Source organism: Mustela erminea, chromosome 5, assembly GCF_009829155.1.
Source record: "Mustela erminea isolate mMusErm1 chromosome 5, mMusErm1.Pri, whole genome shotgun sequence".
NCBI classification, from domain to species: domain Eukaryota; kingdom Metazoa; phylum Chordata; class Mammalia; order Carnivora; family Mustelidae; genus Mustela; species Mustela erminea.
Genome location: NC_045618.1, coordinates 5,305,497 through 5,318,564, shown reverse-complemented (window position 1 = coordinate 5,318,564; position 13,068 = coordinate 5,305,497). Strand labels below are relative to the sequence as shown.

The 13,068-nt window shown below is 52.2% G+C and overlaps 2 protein-coding genes across 6 annotated transcripts; one reads left to right on the top strand and one right to left on the bottom strand.

The window, feature by feature from the left end:
• Window positions 1-214: 214 nt before the first annotated feature.
• CIB1 (calcium and integrin binding 1) lies at window positions 215-3,828 on the bottom strand. 2 transcript variants are annotated; one of them, XM_032345562.1, is made up of 7 exons: window positions 3,672-3,828; window positions 3,495-3,529; window positions 2,250-2,358; window positions 1,129-1,279; window positions 879-997; window positions 718-806; window positions 215-511 (listed from the first exon to the last, which is right to left on the bottom strand). In XM_032345562.1, the coding sequence occupies exons 1-7, from the start codon at window positions 3,720-3,722 to the stop codon at window positions 403-405; spliced, it is 663 nt and encodes a 220-aa protein (XP_032201453.1). In that variant the 5' UTR covers window positions 3,723-3,828; the 3' UTR covers window positions 215-402. The 2 variants fall into 2 exon arrangements, with proteins under 2 accessions (XP_032201453.1, XP_032201454.1); XM_032345563.1 differs by having other exon boundaries at window positions 215-482.
• Window positions 3,829-3,966: 138 nt separating this feature from the next.
• On the top strand, window positions 3,967-9,162 carry GDPGP1 (GDP-D-glucose phosphorylase 1). Of its 4 annotated transcripts, none has more exons than XM_032345551.1 (3): window positions 3,967-4,379; window positions 4,566-4,647; window positions 7,802-9,162. In XM_032345551.1, the coding sequence occupies exons 2-3, from the start codon at window positions 4,611-4,613 to the stop codon at window positions 8,974-8,976; spliced, it is 1,212 nt and encodes a 403-aa protein (XP_032201442.1). In that variant the 5' UTR covers window positions 3,967-4,379; window positions 4,566-4,610; the 3' UTR covers window positions 8,977-9,162. The 4 variants fall into 4 exon arrangements, with proteins under 4 accessions (XP_032201442.1, XP_032201443.1, XP_032201441.1 ...); XM_032345552.1 differs by having other exon boundaries at window positions 4,566-4,679; window positions 7,879-9,162; XM_032345550.1 differs by having other exon boundaries at window positions 4,566-4,679; window positions 7,813-9,162.
• Window positions 9,163-13,068: the final 3,906 nt, after the last annotated feature.

Here is a 13,068-nt window from a genome sequence, read left to right as displayed (position 1 = left end):
TGTCTGAATTTTTATGTGTACAAATTGTATAAGCACCACTGGGAGGAGCTGCACTTGTCCAGCTACCCCGTCCTGCTCACACCCTCATGAGGGCCGGGCGGGGCGGGCTATGGTCTCACTTCCTGCTGGCCCTTGAGATCCTGTTCTTCCCAGAAGGACCGAAGGCTCCTGGAAGTACGGTCCTTCCTCATAGCAGTGCTTCTAGTATTACGCAAAGGGTCAAAATGTCTAAACTTTTATTACAGAAGAGTAGAACACAAACAGAGCGATGACAATGACAGAAGGAGAGAGGCCCTGGCACGGAGGGCCTTCTCCTTCCTGGAGCGGGACTGCACGGCCGCCAGCTCTGGGCTAGGCCAGCTTGGCCGGCCCTGGCAACACAGGCATGACCTCGACCACAGCTCAGCAGTGGAAAGCCTCTCTGACGGGGTGCTTGCTGGGACACACGCTGTGGCTCCTGTCACAGGACAATCTTAAAGGAGCTGAACAAGAGAAGAGTGGGTCGTGTTTTCTGATGAAAGAAGAGGAGACAGGCTAGCCCCCCCTTCAGAATGGGCTGTCCCACATCTGTCCCTCCCCTTCGGCGTTAGAGCTGCCCTGAGACACTGAGAGGAACTGGAGAGACTGCTCAGCCTGGCTGCTGCCCCCCATGCTAACATCCCAGACCCAGGTGCAGCAGGTGCGGACCCAGAATACGGGGGACCACGACCATTGTACCTGGCAAAGTCCGGTGACCGGGAGATGACGTGCTGAAACTCTGAGAGGTTGATGGTGCCATCCCTGTCAATGTCGGACTCTTCCAGGATCTGGGGGAGGGAGAGCGTCAGGCCAAGTCCCTGCCCTTCCCTCCCGCTCCCTGGCCTGGCCCAGCTACTCACATTATCAATGAGCTGTTTCATCTCTGAAGCACTAAGCCTTGTGTCCTCGCCCTGTCCTGTGAGGCAGTTCACGAGGTGACTCAAGTCTTCTCGGTTCAAGGTTCCATCATCATCAAAGTCTAGAGACAGACACAGGAAGCCAGAAAGAATGTGGTCAGGGTGAGCTCCCAGGCTCCTGAGCGGTAGGTACACCACCACCACGACCATGGGGGGACAGGCCGTGTCCCACCAGGTTGCTCCTGGCTCTCACCGAAGATGCGGAAGGCATAGTGAGACTTGATGTCTGGAGTTGCTGTGTCACTGAACACACTGAGAAGGTCCAGGAAGTCCTCAAAACTCAGGCTGTCCCTGGCTGGGGATGTGGAGAAGACCCTGCAGATTCGTTCCTTGAAGGGGTTGGCCTAGGCAAGAGAGCCTTGTGTGAAGGCCACAGATACAGCCCAGGCCACACACTCCTCAGACCCCACCAGGAGCTGGAGGGAACAGGTCAGAGCACCCGCTCTGTGAGCTCAGGCTCACAGGAGAGAAGGATCAGTCTTTTAGGGCCAGCCTGGAGGGCAGGAGGACCACCTGACTAAGGGAAGAGACAGAAATGGTTTCCTGTGAGTCAGTTTAACCCAAAGGCAGGCTTGGGGCAGAGAAGGAAGATGAAAGCATCCTAAGGGAAGAGAACAGATGGGCTGGTGACTTTAAACACGTTTACTTCAACACTCACTGTGTTACAGGTCCTTTGCATAAAAATTTTCACAGCAGGGGCACCCTGGGTGGCCCCAGTCTGTGGTCAGACTCTTGATCTCGGCTCAGGGTCGTGAGATCAAGCCTCTCACCAGGTTTCGCGTGGGGTTGGCTTGTCCCTCTCCGTTCCCCTCTCCCCCACTCTCTCTCAAATAAGTAAAAATCTTTATAAAAAATTTTTTTTTAAAGATTTTATTTATCATTGAAAGAGTGCACAAGCAGGGAGAGCAGCGGGCTCCCCGCTGAGCAGGGAGCCCGATGTGGGACTTGACCCCAGGACCCTGAGGTCATGACCTGAGCCGAAGGCAGATGCTTAACCAACTGAGCCACCCAGGCATCCCTAAAAAATGTTTTTCACAGCAACCCTACAGAGAGGCAATCAGCCTCTGGAATAGGGTTTCTCAAACCTTAATTGGGTAGCTCAACTCCTTTTAAAGGACAAAACTACTTTGACTCTCCAAGAGTATGTCCAAGAACCCCAACTGGCAAAACACCCCTCTAGTTAATTCCACCAGGTGATTTTGGTAAAGCCCTCGTCCCCAGGAAATTAGGGCTAAATAAAGAGAAGACCAGAACAGGGACCAGTGACCACATGATCTCAAGTGGAATAGCAGAGGGAGAGTGGGGGACTGGCACCTTGAGCTCTGGAAGGCTGAGGATCTGCTCCAAGGACACTCGTATCTGCAGTGATTCCTCCACGCTCCGGTGCTCTGGGGGAAGCAGCTCACAAAACCGCCTGTGGGCTCTGGCAGAAGAGGAACTTGTTGGCAAACCTTTCTGTGTGTATTACATCCCCACTCCTTGCTTCGTTACCCATTATAAAGCAGGTGAGGAGCTAAGGCACATGCACAACTTCTCAGTCAGCAGGCATAGGCCAAAGGGAGACACACATGTAGTCCCATGTGTAGAATCCAGATGTCTCCAGACTACAGGCTGAGAGTGCATTCATGCCATGGGTATTTACTGAGGTTCTAATGTGTGCCAGTCACTGTACTGGGCATAGGTTCTAAAGCTCCCAGAGGGATGGAGAGACTGTAGAAGGAGCCAGAAGTTGATCCTGAAAACCAGGGAGAAAAGAGTAAAATTGAAATCTCTTTCCCATTTCACTCCAGGAATCTCCAGCTCTTCAAAGCCTTCCTCTTTTCAGTAACCACCCGAAATGATCTTTTCCTCAGCCCTCCTCTCCTTCCCGCTGGGGTTATCTTTGCCAAGGTGAGCCAAGGAATCTCCTCACTCAGGTGCCTTGACCACAAAAAGCTGGCACACGGCTAGGAAGGAGGTTCCAGCTCGAGTTCAAATCCTCTTACTTGAAGTGTAAGTAACTTTGGTAACTTAGGCAAGTTACCAAACTTCTCTGAAACTTCTGTCATTGTCCCGGTACCTCCCACCTGAGGATTAAATTAGGTAATGTAGGCAACCAACCACTTCCACGGGCCCTGGCACTCGGAGAGTGCTCAGTAAGCGTTAACGGTTACTGTGTTAATTCAGATCGAGTTACCAGGAGCCAAGCTGCGGGTAGGCGAAGTCGGTGGAGAGCCACAGCAGCCCCTGCCCGGCTGGGACAGGAAGTTCGGTCATGCAGAAGGCAGCGGGGCGTAGGCCCCGGGGCACCCGGCCGGGCCCGAGGCTGCGAGGTGGCTCCCAGCGGTGCGCAGCGGGGTTGGGGGCCCCCCCCGAAACGGCAGGAGGGCGAGGAGGGCGGGGCGGGCGGAGGACACTGCCCGGGACTCGGGCCGGGGCGCCGGCTCCCGCTCGGCCGCGGACCGCAGGCAGGCCCCAGTCCCTCCCTCTGGGGGACCCGCCGTTTGCCCGTCTACGGACAGAGCCCCCCCGAAGCCGCCTCTAGAGGATCTGGGAGCTGAAGTTCGACAGGGCACTTACAGGAGGATCTCCTGCTTGGTCAGGAACGTCAAGTCCTGGAAGGCAAAACGGAAGGGGTTCAGCGAGCCTCCCGGAGGCCACGCCCGCTCTGCCGCGGGCCCCGGGATCCGGCTCCCCAGACCCGGCTCCCCAGCGCAGGCCCGCGCGCAAACTCCCCGGGACCGGCGTCCCGCGCACCTGGTACTCCGCCAACAGCTCCTTGGACAGGCGACTGCCCGAGCTCCCCATCGTCGCGCCGCGCGCACCGCTCAGTCAACTTGCCTCGGGGCGCCGGCAACTTTTCCACTTCCGCCCTCGGGCCGCGTCACTGCCCCGTCCCCGCGGCAACCGCTCCTGGGGCCACCGCCCCCGGGCCCGCCCCCTCCTTAAAGTGCCCAGGCGCTCCCTGCCGGGTTCCGCCGTCCAGCTCCCCGCTCCGGGCTGTCCTTGGCGAGCTGGAGGCGGGGCCCGGAGCGCGGAGCCCAGGCCTCACGGCCCCGCCTCCGGAGTGGGCGGGGCGAGCCCCGCCGCGTGCGAGCCGCCGGACTGCGCATGCGTTTGGGACGCCACAGCCTCGCCATGGCCCGGCCAGCAGCTTGCGGCGAGTGTCGCGTTGCGTCCTTCTCTACTGCTGTCGGTGGTGCGGCAGCCTTGGGCGCGGTCGGGGCCCAAGTGACCTACCTAGAACCTGGAATTCCGGAAAGCTCGAGACTCGCTACGTGGCCGAAGCGCGGCGAGGACTTTTACATCCAGACGTTGGCGCTCGCCCTCGCCGCACGTGTTGCAGCCCGCATGCCCCCTCCAGAAATGACCAGAACCTTGCGGCCCACTGAGGGTGTGCGCTGAGGGTCTGCAGACTGCAGAGCCGTGCAGAGTGATCTTCAAATTTCACAAGAGGCCTGCAGGGTAGGTTCCCGTTTTACAAATGTGGAAAACAGGTCCGCGGGAAGGGTTCAGGTGATTTGTCCCTACTCCGGCACTTAGAAGGCGGTCACCCCGGTCTAAGGCTCTTCTCAAGGGCCCCTATGACTGTAGACCTCACTAGAGCTGGCAGGAACTGAGGCTGACTTGTTTGCTCTTGTGCCCTCTCAGCCCCTAGGACCACGCTTGGCCCAGAGCAGGCTCTCAGCAAATTGGATGCGTGAATGCGAACGAACCTCCACTGCTCCAGAAGGTGAGGATTCCAGGCTTAGGGAGGAGGTGGAGGTGAGATTAATTCTTTTGTTTTCAGCTTTATTGATGTGTATTTGACAACATTGTAGGGATTATTTCTTGATTCTCCTGATTCATTCTACTTGCTGATCTTCGTAAAGTTTAGATCTCATCATGGTCATTTCGGTTTAAAACTAATAAATGGTTGAAAACCGGAATACCGGCCCTCTGAAATCTGACTTCAGCCTCTCTCTGCCCTCTTCCCTTGGCTTTCTGGGTTCCCTGCCTGCACAGTGGGCTCTCAGTGCCTCTTCCATAATAGCCTTGGGGAGGACTTTCCTGGTTCTCTAGAATAGATTAAGAATCCTCAGGTTGGCAACTTATGTTTACGTGGGTGTTGATTGGGTTAGTGTCTGTCCCGTCCCTCCCTCCCCCAAGAGCTCCGAGAATTGTGATCTACAGGATCTAATAGGTGGCCGTTGCTGAGTAAATGTTTGCTGAGTGACCTTAGCTTCCCCAGCACTCAGTAAGGTGTTCATCTGAGAGTGGCTTTAGGAAGCCTCCCTATCTCAACATGGGAGTCCCGACCACCATTGTGGAAATACTCCTCCATTCCAGGAGGTAGAGGCTGCAGAGTACTGAGAACACCAAAACCAGTCAAAATGAGTATAGTTCCGTCCCAACCTGATCATCTTCACAGGAGGCTCTTTCTGTACAAGAGATTGGTTAATAAAAGGGGAGGCGAAGAACAGGAAGCTGTCGTGGTGTCCCCTAGACTGAGGGGAGGGAGCACTGGCCAGCCAAGGCCTGTCCCTGGACTTCCTGGTGATACTGTGTCTCTTTGCAGTAAAGATGTGGGAATTGGCCCTGTGCCATGGTGACCAGCTGTGACACACATCTCTCAGCCACCTCACTTGGTGCTGAACCCTTCCTTGAACAGCTTTCTGATTATGATTTCGCTTCCTGGTAGATTTTTTTTTTTTTTTGAGATTTTATTTATTTGGCAGATAGCTCACAAGTAGGCAGAGAGGGGTGGGGGGAAGCAGGCTCCCTGCTGAGCAGAGAGCCAGATCTGGGGCTCCATCCCAGGACGCTGGGATCATGACCTGAGCCAAAGGCAGAGGCTTTAATCCACTGAACCACCCAGAGGCCCCAACTGCTCCTTGTTGTGAAATTATTTTATTAGTTGGATCTCTTCAAGTTTTGTTCATAACTACCAACTCCTGGATTTGAATTCCACTTTTTTTTTTTTTTTCCCCAAGACATCTTTTCCCTGTTTATAATATTATTTCCTTCTTCCTGTTTTCCTTGGCACATGAGATAGGAGGACCACGCCAGGTTTCCCCGAGGGGGTGACATTTGATCTGAGAGCTGAAGGGGACAGCCCTGTGAAGAAAATCTGCGAAAAGGGTATATTGTAGGCAGGGAGCCCAGAAAGCACCAAGGCCCTGAGCTGGAACAAGTTCAGTAAGTGAGGAGTTGAGTAGACGAGGGGACGAGTGGAATGAGAGGCCATGAGAGTGGGCGCACAGCTAAGCCTTATGGACTTCATTCTAGGGGCTCAAGGTCACATCCCTAGTGACTAGTAGAGCAGGAATTCAAACATCTGGTCCGCCTTTACAGGCGGAATCAGGCCTAATCTCTCACCTTTGTCCCAGGATGATGCCCAGTTCACAGGCTTGTTGTGAAGGTAAGTCATCTGAGAGAAGATAGAGGGCACCCAGCCCATGCCTGGCACAAGGTAGACATGTGACCAGTGTTCCCTTGCTCCCGGTTTTCGTGGAAAGGTTTGATCCTGTCACATGGTCACTACTGACTGATCACTCTAAAGTGTTCTCTAGTCACAGGTAATACTTTGTGCCTATTAGTTCACTTTAATGCAAATCTGACCGTGCCCACTTTCTGTTGATCAGTACGTCTTTACTCATATATTTAGCCTCCTGGTGTCATCTTGGTCCTGGCTCCTTGGTCCTAATCCCTGGCTTAAAATGCTACTCCATAGTTGTATCTGGTCCACCCTGTACCCTTGACCTCCAGGTTTGACTGTCAGCTGCCTCCACCGCTTCTTGGATGCTCAGGCTACATATCAAGCTCAGTCATCAGAACTGAATTTTCCATTCCCCCCTTCTTCTAAATCAATCTAGTCCCACCCCCACCTCTCCCTCAGTCCCTCCAGCTCGGTAAAGGCCACTACAGGGTACCACTATGTTCTTTTTTTTTTTTTTTTTTTTTTAAAGATTTAATTTATTTATTTATTTGACAGAGAGACATCACAAGTAGGCAGAGAGGCAGACAGAGAGAGAGAGAGGGAAGCAGGCTCCCTGCTGAGCAGAGAGCCCGATGCGGGACTCGATCCCAGGACCCTGAGATCATGACCTGAGCCGAAGGCAGCGGCTTAACCCACTGAGCCACCCTGGCACCCCACCACTATGTTCTGAAGCTGAGATCCTCCCGGTTCTTCCCAGTGCCTCAGTCCCCTTAGCCTTTTTTTTTTTTTAAGTATTTTATTTATTTATTTGACAGAGAGAGAGAGAGACAGACAGTGAGAGAGGGAACACAAACAAGGGGAGAGGGAGAAGCAGGCTTCCCGTGGAGTAGGGAGCCTGAAGCGGTGCTCAATCCCGGGACCCTGGGACCATGACCTGAGCTCAAGGCAGACGTTTAACAACTGAGCCACCCAGGCGCCCCATATTAAAAAAAGAAGGGGAGAGAGAGAGAGAGAGAGAAGTTTACTCAATATACATAACCTTTAAAAGGAAAAGTATAGGGACGCCTGGGTGGCTCAGTGGGTTAAAGCCTCTGCCTTCGGCTCAGGTCATGATCTCAGGGTCCTGGGATCGAGCCCCGCATCGGGCTCTCTGCTCAGCAGGGACTCTGCTTCCTCCTCTCTCTCTTTTCCTGCCTCTCTGCCTACTTGTGATCTCTGTCTGTTAAATAAATAAATAAAATCTTCAAAAAAAAAAACTTTCAAAAAAAGAAAAAGTATATATTTTTTAATTCAGCGGAAATGAATGCTAATCTAGAGGTGATGGAATCAGGAGCGTTTCCATGTTTTCAAAAATATTTTCCGAAAGGCATAGATTATTTTTGTAATTGGAACAAAAAATAATATTTATTTGAAACTCAAAATCGAATCTCTGAAAATGGGATGGTGTCCTGTATTTTTCACCTCTTAGGATTGTTTCAGGTCAGCCCCATGGCCGCTGCACAGGATTCAAATGAGATTTCCTATTTGCTCCCTCCAAACCGTAAGGACTGGGAAGAGAAAGGCGTTCCCAACTTTGTCTACCGGCAGAAGGAGCTTCTGGAAGGGATTCAGTGGCCAAGGACCGCACCCAGCCTCCTGGACAGGACACCGAGGTCTCGCTTCGACTCTGCTCTCTGCGCGGCCTGGAGGCAGCGCATGGAACTGGGGCTCTTCCGCTACCGCCTTGGGGAGCTGCAAACCCAGACCCTCCCTGGTGTGGTGGGTTTTGTGGCTCAGCTGAACGTGGAGCGAGGTGTGCAGAGGAGGCGCCCCCAGAACATCTGGAGTGTGAGGCAGGCATTTGACCCCGAACAGTTTAACTTCAACAAGATCCGGCCAGGAGAAGTCCTCTTCCGTTTGCTCCGGGAGCCCGATCTCCCAGGTGCTCTCCAGCAAGAGGACATCCTCGTCATGATCAATGTCAGCCCCTTGGAGTGGGGCCACGTGCTGCTGGTGCCCGAGCCCACCCAGGGGCTCCCTCAGCGCCTGCTACCAGCTGCACTGCGGGCCGGCGTCGAGGCTGTGCTGCTGAGCTCACACCCGGGCTTCCGCGTCGGCTTCAACAGCCTGGGTGGCTTGGCCTCGGTGAACCACCTGCACCTGCACGGGTATTACCTGGCTCACAGATTGCCTGTGGAGGGGGCACCGAGCAAGCCCCTGGACCCTGGGGGCCGTTTGCACCTGCTCCAGGCCCTCCCCGCTCCTGGCTTCCTCTTCTACACAAGTGGGCCAGGGCCTGACTTGGAAGCCCTCATAGGCAGGGTATGTCGGGCCACTGACTACCTGACGGACCATGAGATTGCCCATAATTTGTTTGTGACCCGGGGGGCCCCACCTGGAAAGACGTCACCATCCTCCGCTCTCACAGGCATCCGAGTAATTCTGTGGGCCCGGAAGTCCAGCTTCGGGGTAAAGGAAGGCGAGGCGTTCAATGTCGCCCTCTGTGAGCTGGCTGGGCACCTTCCCATCAAAACGTCCCAGGATTTTGACAGTCTGACGGAGGCGGCTGCTCTGGCCCTCATTCGAGACTGTCTGCTGCCCCCAGCCCAGGCAGAAGAAGTACAGGCAGCACTGGTGGCCATGATTGCCCAGGATGAACAGTAATCCTTCTAGAAGTATGTATTTTCTATCTGGTCTAAGTCCCTTTCCAGAAAGCTGTCCACAGTGGTCGCTTGGGGTTCCATGGCTGCTGCCTTACCTGCCTCCACCCCAGGAGGTGGGGTAAAGAACTGTTAAGTGGTCTCTGTAAAGAGAAGAAACCTTAGAATAAATTGAATGAATGCATCATCATGAATGTATCTGCTTCTCATTTTTCTTCTTAGACAAGCTTCAGGGATGTCAAACCTGTTACTAGGAAGGAAGTATGGGGGCGACTGGGTGGCTCAGTCCATTAGGCATCCAGACTCTTGATTTCAGCTCAGGTCATGATCTGGGTTGTGCCATCCAGCCCCGCATTGGGCCCAGTGCAGAGTCTGCTTGAGGTTCTCTCCCTCTGCCCACCACCCGCCCCCCCACCACATATGCACACTTGTATTCTCTCTCTCTGAAATAAAATCTTTTTTTTTTTAAGATTTTATTTACTTATCAGAGAGAGAGGGAGAGAGCGAGCACAGGCAGACAATGGCAGGCAGAGGCAGAGGAAGAAGCAGGCTCCCTGCCAAGCAAGGAGCCCAACGTGGGACTCGATCCCAGGACGCTGGGATCATGACCTGAGCCGAAGGCAGCTGCTTAACCAACTGAGCCACCCAGGTGTCCCTGAAATAAAATCTTTTTAGAAAATAAACAAATAGAGTATGCACAAGAGTTACATATCCTGGGGTGCCTGGGTGGCTAAGTCAGTTGAGTGTTTGACTTCGGCTCAGGTCGTGATCCCAGGCTCCTGAGATAGAGCCCCATGTTGGGCTCCCTGCTCCGTGAAGAGTCTGCTTCTCCCTCTCCCTCTGCCCCCCTCTTCTCCTGTGTGTGTGCTCACTCGCTCTCTCATAAGTAAATAAAAATACTAAAAAAGAGTTAAGTGGGGTGCCTGGGTGGCTCAGTTGTTAAGTATCTGCCTTCGGCTCAGGCGGTGATCCCAGGGTGCTAGGATCAAGCCCCACATCAGGTTCCCTTATTCTGAGAGAAGCCTGCTTCTCCCCCTCCCACTCCCCCTGCTGGTGGTCTCTGTTCTCGCTGTCTCTGTCAAATAAATTAATAGAATCTTAAAAAAAAAAAAAAGTTACGTATTCCTGACATTATATAGACTTTTCCTTTCATATCAAGTCTTGGCAAAGTAATAGTTAAAGTGCCTTAGGCATTGTGCCCCCGCTTCCTCTGCCCTCACCTCTGCCAGTTCTCCCTTCTCGAGCCACCAGTGACCATTTCTTCATCCCTCCCCTCCACTGGGTCTCACTTCCCCATAGCCCCTACTTAGAGCACCTTTCCCCGACCCAGCCAGCCTTGAATTTCCCTCCAGCCCCCAGCACAGAGTTGAGTGTTCCTCAAGCACATCATCACCTCATGTGAGAAAAGGCATCTCCACAACTTGAGTACCGCCGTATAATAAGGAGAGGCTGGGAGAGTGGAGGCAACTTGTCTGAGCCCGTACAGCTCACACGCCGCGGGGTGAGGACCGCAGCACCGGTGGTGCACTGCCAGAAGCTGCCTCTCTAGGCATCGGCTGGCTTGGTAGCGGTGGCGTCCTTAACAGCTGACGAGGTTCAGGTCCCTGCGTAGCTGGCTTTCTCTATCCTGGCCTCATCTGAAGTTTTTATATAGAATTTTAGAGTTTTAAGATGTTATAAGGTCCCACTGAGTTAAGGCAAAATATGTACCACCAAAAAAAAAAAAAGTTTATAAGAAAAGTTTAATATTTACATTTTTTTTAAATTTTTTTTTAAGATTTTATTTATTTATCAGAGAGAGAGGTGGGGAGAGAGTAAGCACAGGCAGACAGAGTGGCAGGCAGAGGCAGAGGGAGAAGCAGGCTCCCTGCCGAGCAAGGAGCCCGACGTGGGACTCGATCCCAGGACCCTGGGATCATGACCTGAGCGGAAGGCAGCTGCCCAACCAACTGAGCCACCCAGGCGTCCCTAATATTTACATTTAAATATTATATATTTGACATTTAAATTCCTATTAAAAAAAAAAAAACTTGGGGTCGACCTCCTCTTTCTGGCACTTCGCAGTAATTTTAGCTTATGCTTCTTTCTGGGAGCCTTTGCATATACAAGCTCCCCTAACATCACTTTGTTTTGCTCCCTCAGTCTGAAGGAAGTGCAAATAACCATTACAGCAAAGTGGACTTTGTGTCCCAGGTGATGAGCCCAAATACCAGGTTTTTACCCCAGGACCTCTGTTCAGAGGAAAGCCGCCTCTGGCCAAACTTTTTTTTCCATAAGATGGAGTGGGGGTGGGGAAGCAGATAGGTTTTCTTTATGGTGGTACTTCTCAGCTGTTTACATAGCTCATGAATTGTCAAGAAGGGGATTTAGAAGCTTTTCCTTAGCTTAAGTGTGTATCACTTAGGGGACCCTCCATACTCCCCTTAGAGCACCCTAGAAAGATAGGAGGGCGTGATCCAGCCCAGCCCCTCTCCACCTCTGCTCACTTTTTGGTAGAGGGCCTATGTAACCAAGGGGTTTGGGGTTTGATCTAATGGGAAGCGCTTGGGCGCCTGGGTGGCTCAGTGGGTTAAGCCACTGCCTTCGGCTCAGGTCATGATCTCAGGGTCCTGGGATTGAGTCCCGCATTGGGCTCTCTGCTCAGCAGGGAGCCTGCTTCCTCCTCTCTCTCTCTCTGCCTGCCTCTCTGCCTACTTGTGATGTCTCTCTGTCAAATAAATAAATAAAACCTTTAAAAAAAAAAAAAAAAGAAAGAAGTGGACACCAAAATCATCTTTGGTGTGTAAAGTGTTACAGTTTCCATAGCATGAGTGACAGAAAGTGGCTATTTAAGAAAATAGACCCCCCCGAATATATCTAGCCCCCTTTTATATATATATATATATTTATTTATTTATATATAAATATATCTAGCCCTCTTTAATGGGAAGCGCTCAAGAGTTTTAAATTGGGGAGTATCCAATTTGCATTAGAAAGAATACTTAAGGGCGCCTGGGTGGCTCAGTTGGTTAAGCATCTGCCTTCAGCTCAGGTCATGATCCCAGGACCCTAGGATCGAGTCCCACGTGGGGCTCCTTGCTCAACAGGGAGTCTGCCTCTCCCTCTTTACCTGGCTTGTGCTCTCTGTCACTCTCTCAAATAAAGAAATATAATCTTTAAAAAATTAATTAATTAGGGGCGCCTGGGTGGCTCAGTGGGTTAAGCCGCTGCCTTCGGCTCAGGTCATGATCTCAGGGTCCTGGGATCGAGCCCCGCATTGGGCTCTCTGCTCAGCAGGGAGCCTGCTTCCCTCTCTCTCTCTCTCTCTCTCTACCTGCCTCTCCATCTACTTGGGATTTCTCTCTGTAAAATTTAAAAAAATAATTAATTAATTAATTAATTAAAAATACTGAAGATGTAATGGATGGCTGTAAAGGAGGGAAGAACAACCAGAGAGTCCAGTTAAGAGGTTGCTGTGTGGTGGCAAATTCAGGCAAGAATTGGTGATGGTTCAGGTCCCAGAATAGTGCCTGGAACCCAAAATATTTGTGCAAAAAAATGAGAAAAGTGATAGTCCTGGAAGGCAAGGGACTCCAAAGCATTTCACGAAGAGAGTAACCATATATGCTGAAGAAACATGAATCAAAGGATGTCCACATCTTTTTTAAAGGAGGGAAGGTTTAGGGTTTTTTGTTTGGTTTTTTTTTTTTTAAGATTTTATTTATTTGAGAGAAAGAGAATGAGAGAGATAGAGCACGAGATGGGGAAGGTCAGAGGGAGAAGCCTCACTGCTGAGTAGGGAGCCCAAGGCAGGACACCATCCAACGACTCCAGAATCACAACCTGAGCCGAAAACTGTCGCTTAACCAACTGAGCCACCCAGGCGCCCAAGAGGGAGTTTCTAAAGCGTCCTCTAGATTTAGGCACACGGGATAGTCTAGAATGACAGGTTGGACTGAGTTCGGTGGAAGTGGCCATCAGAAGTCAGAGTGTAGGGACACGCATAGGAGGAGCGGTGAAGGAGCTCTGTGATGAGGCCCTTTTGTTACTCAGCACAGCAGGCTACGCGCTGTTCGCCGCTGTCCCTCCCGAGCGCGGACGCGCCTCAACACAGGTC

Excerpts from the sequence above, each read along its gene's own strand:
- CIB1 (XM_032345562.1), bottom strand. The coding sequence starts at position 3,722 with ATGGGGAGCTCGGGCAGTCGCCTGTCCAAGGAGCTGTTGGCGGAGTAC. Across the intron at positions 998-1,128 it reads CTATGCCTTCCGCATCTTCG|ACTTTGATGATGATGGAACC; the intron begins GTGAGAGCCAGG and ends GTCTGTCTCTAG. Across the intron at positions 512-717 it reads CGGTCACCGGACTTTGCCAG|AAAACACGACCCACTCTTCT; the intron begins GTACAATGGTCG and ends TTCTTTCATCAG.
- GDPGP1 (XM_032345550.1), top strand. The coding sequence starts at position 4,611 with ATGCGTGAATGCGAACGAACCTCCACTGCTCCAGAAGGTGAGGATTCC. Across the intron at positions 4,680-7,812 it reads GGCTTAGGGAGGAGGTGGAG|GTCAGCCCCATGGCCGCTGC; the intron begins GTGAGATTAATT and ends GGATTGTTTCAG.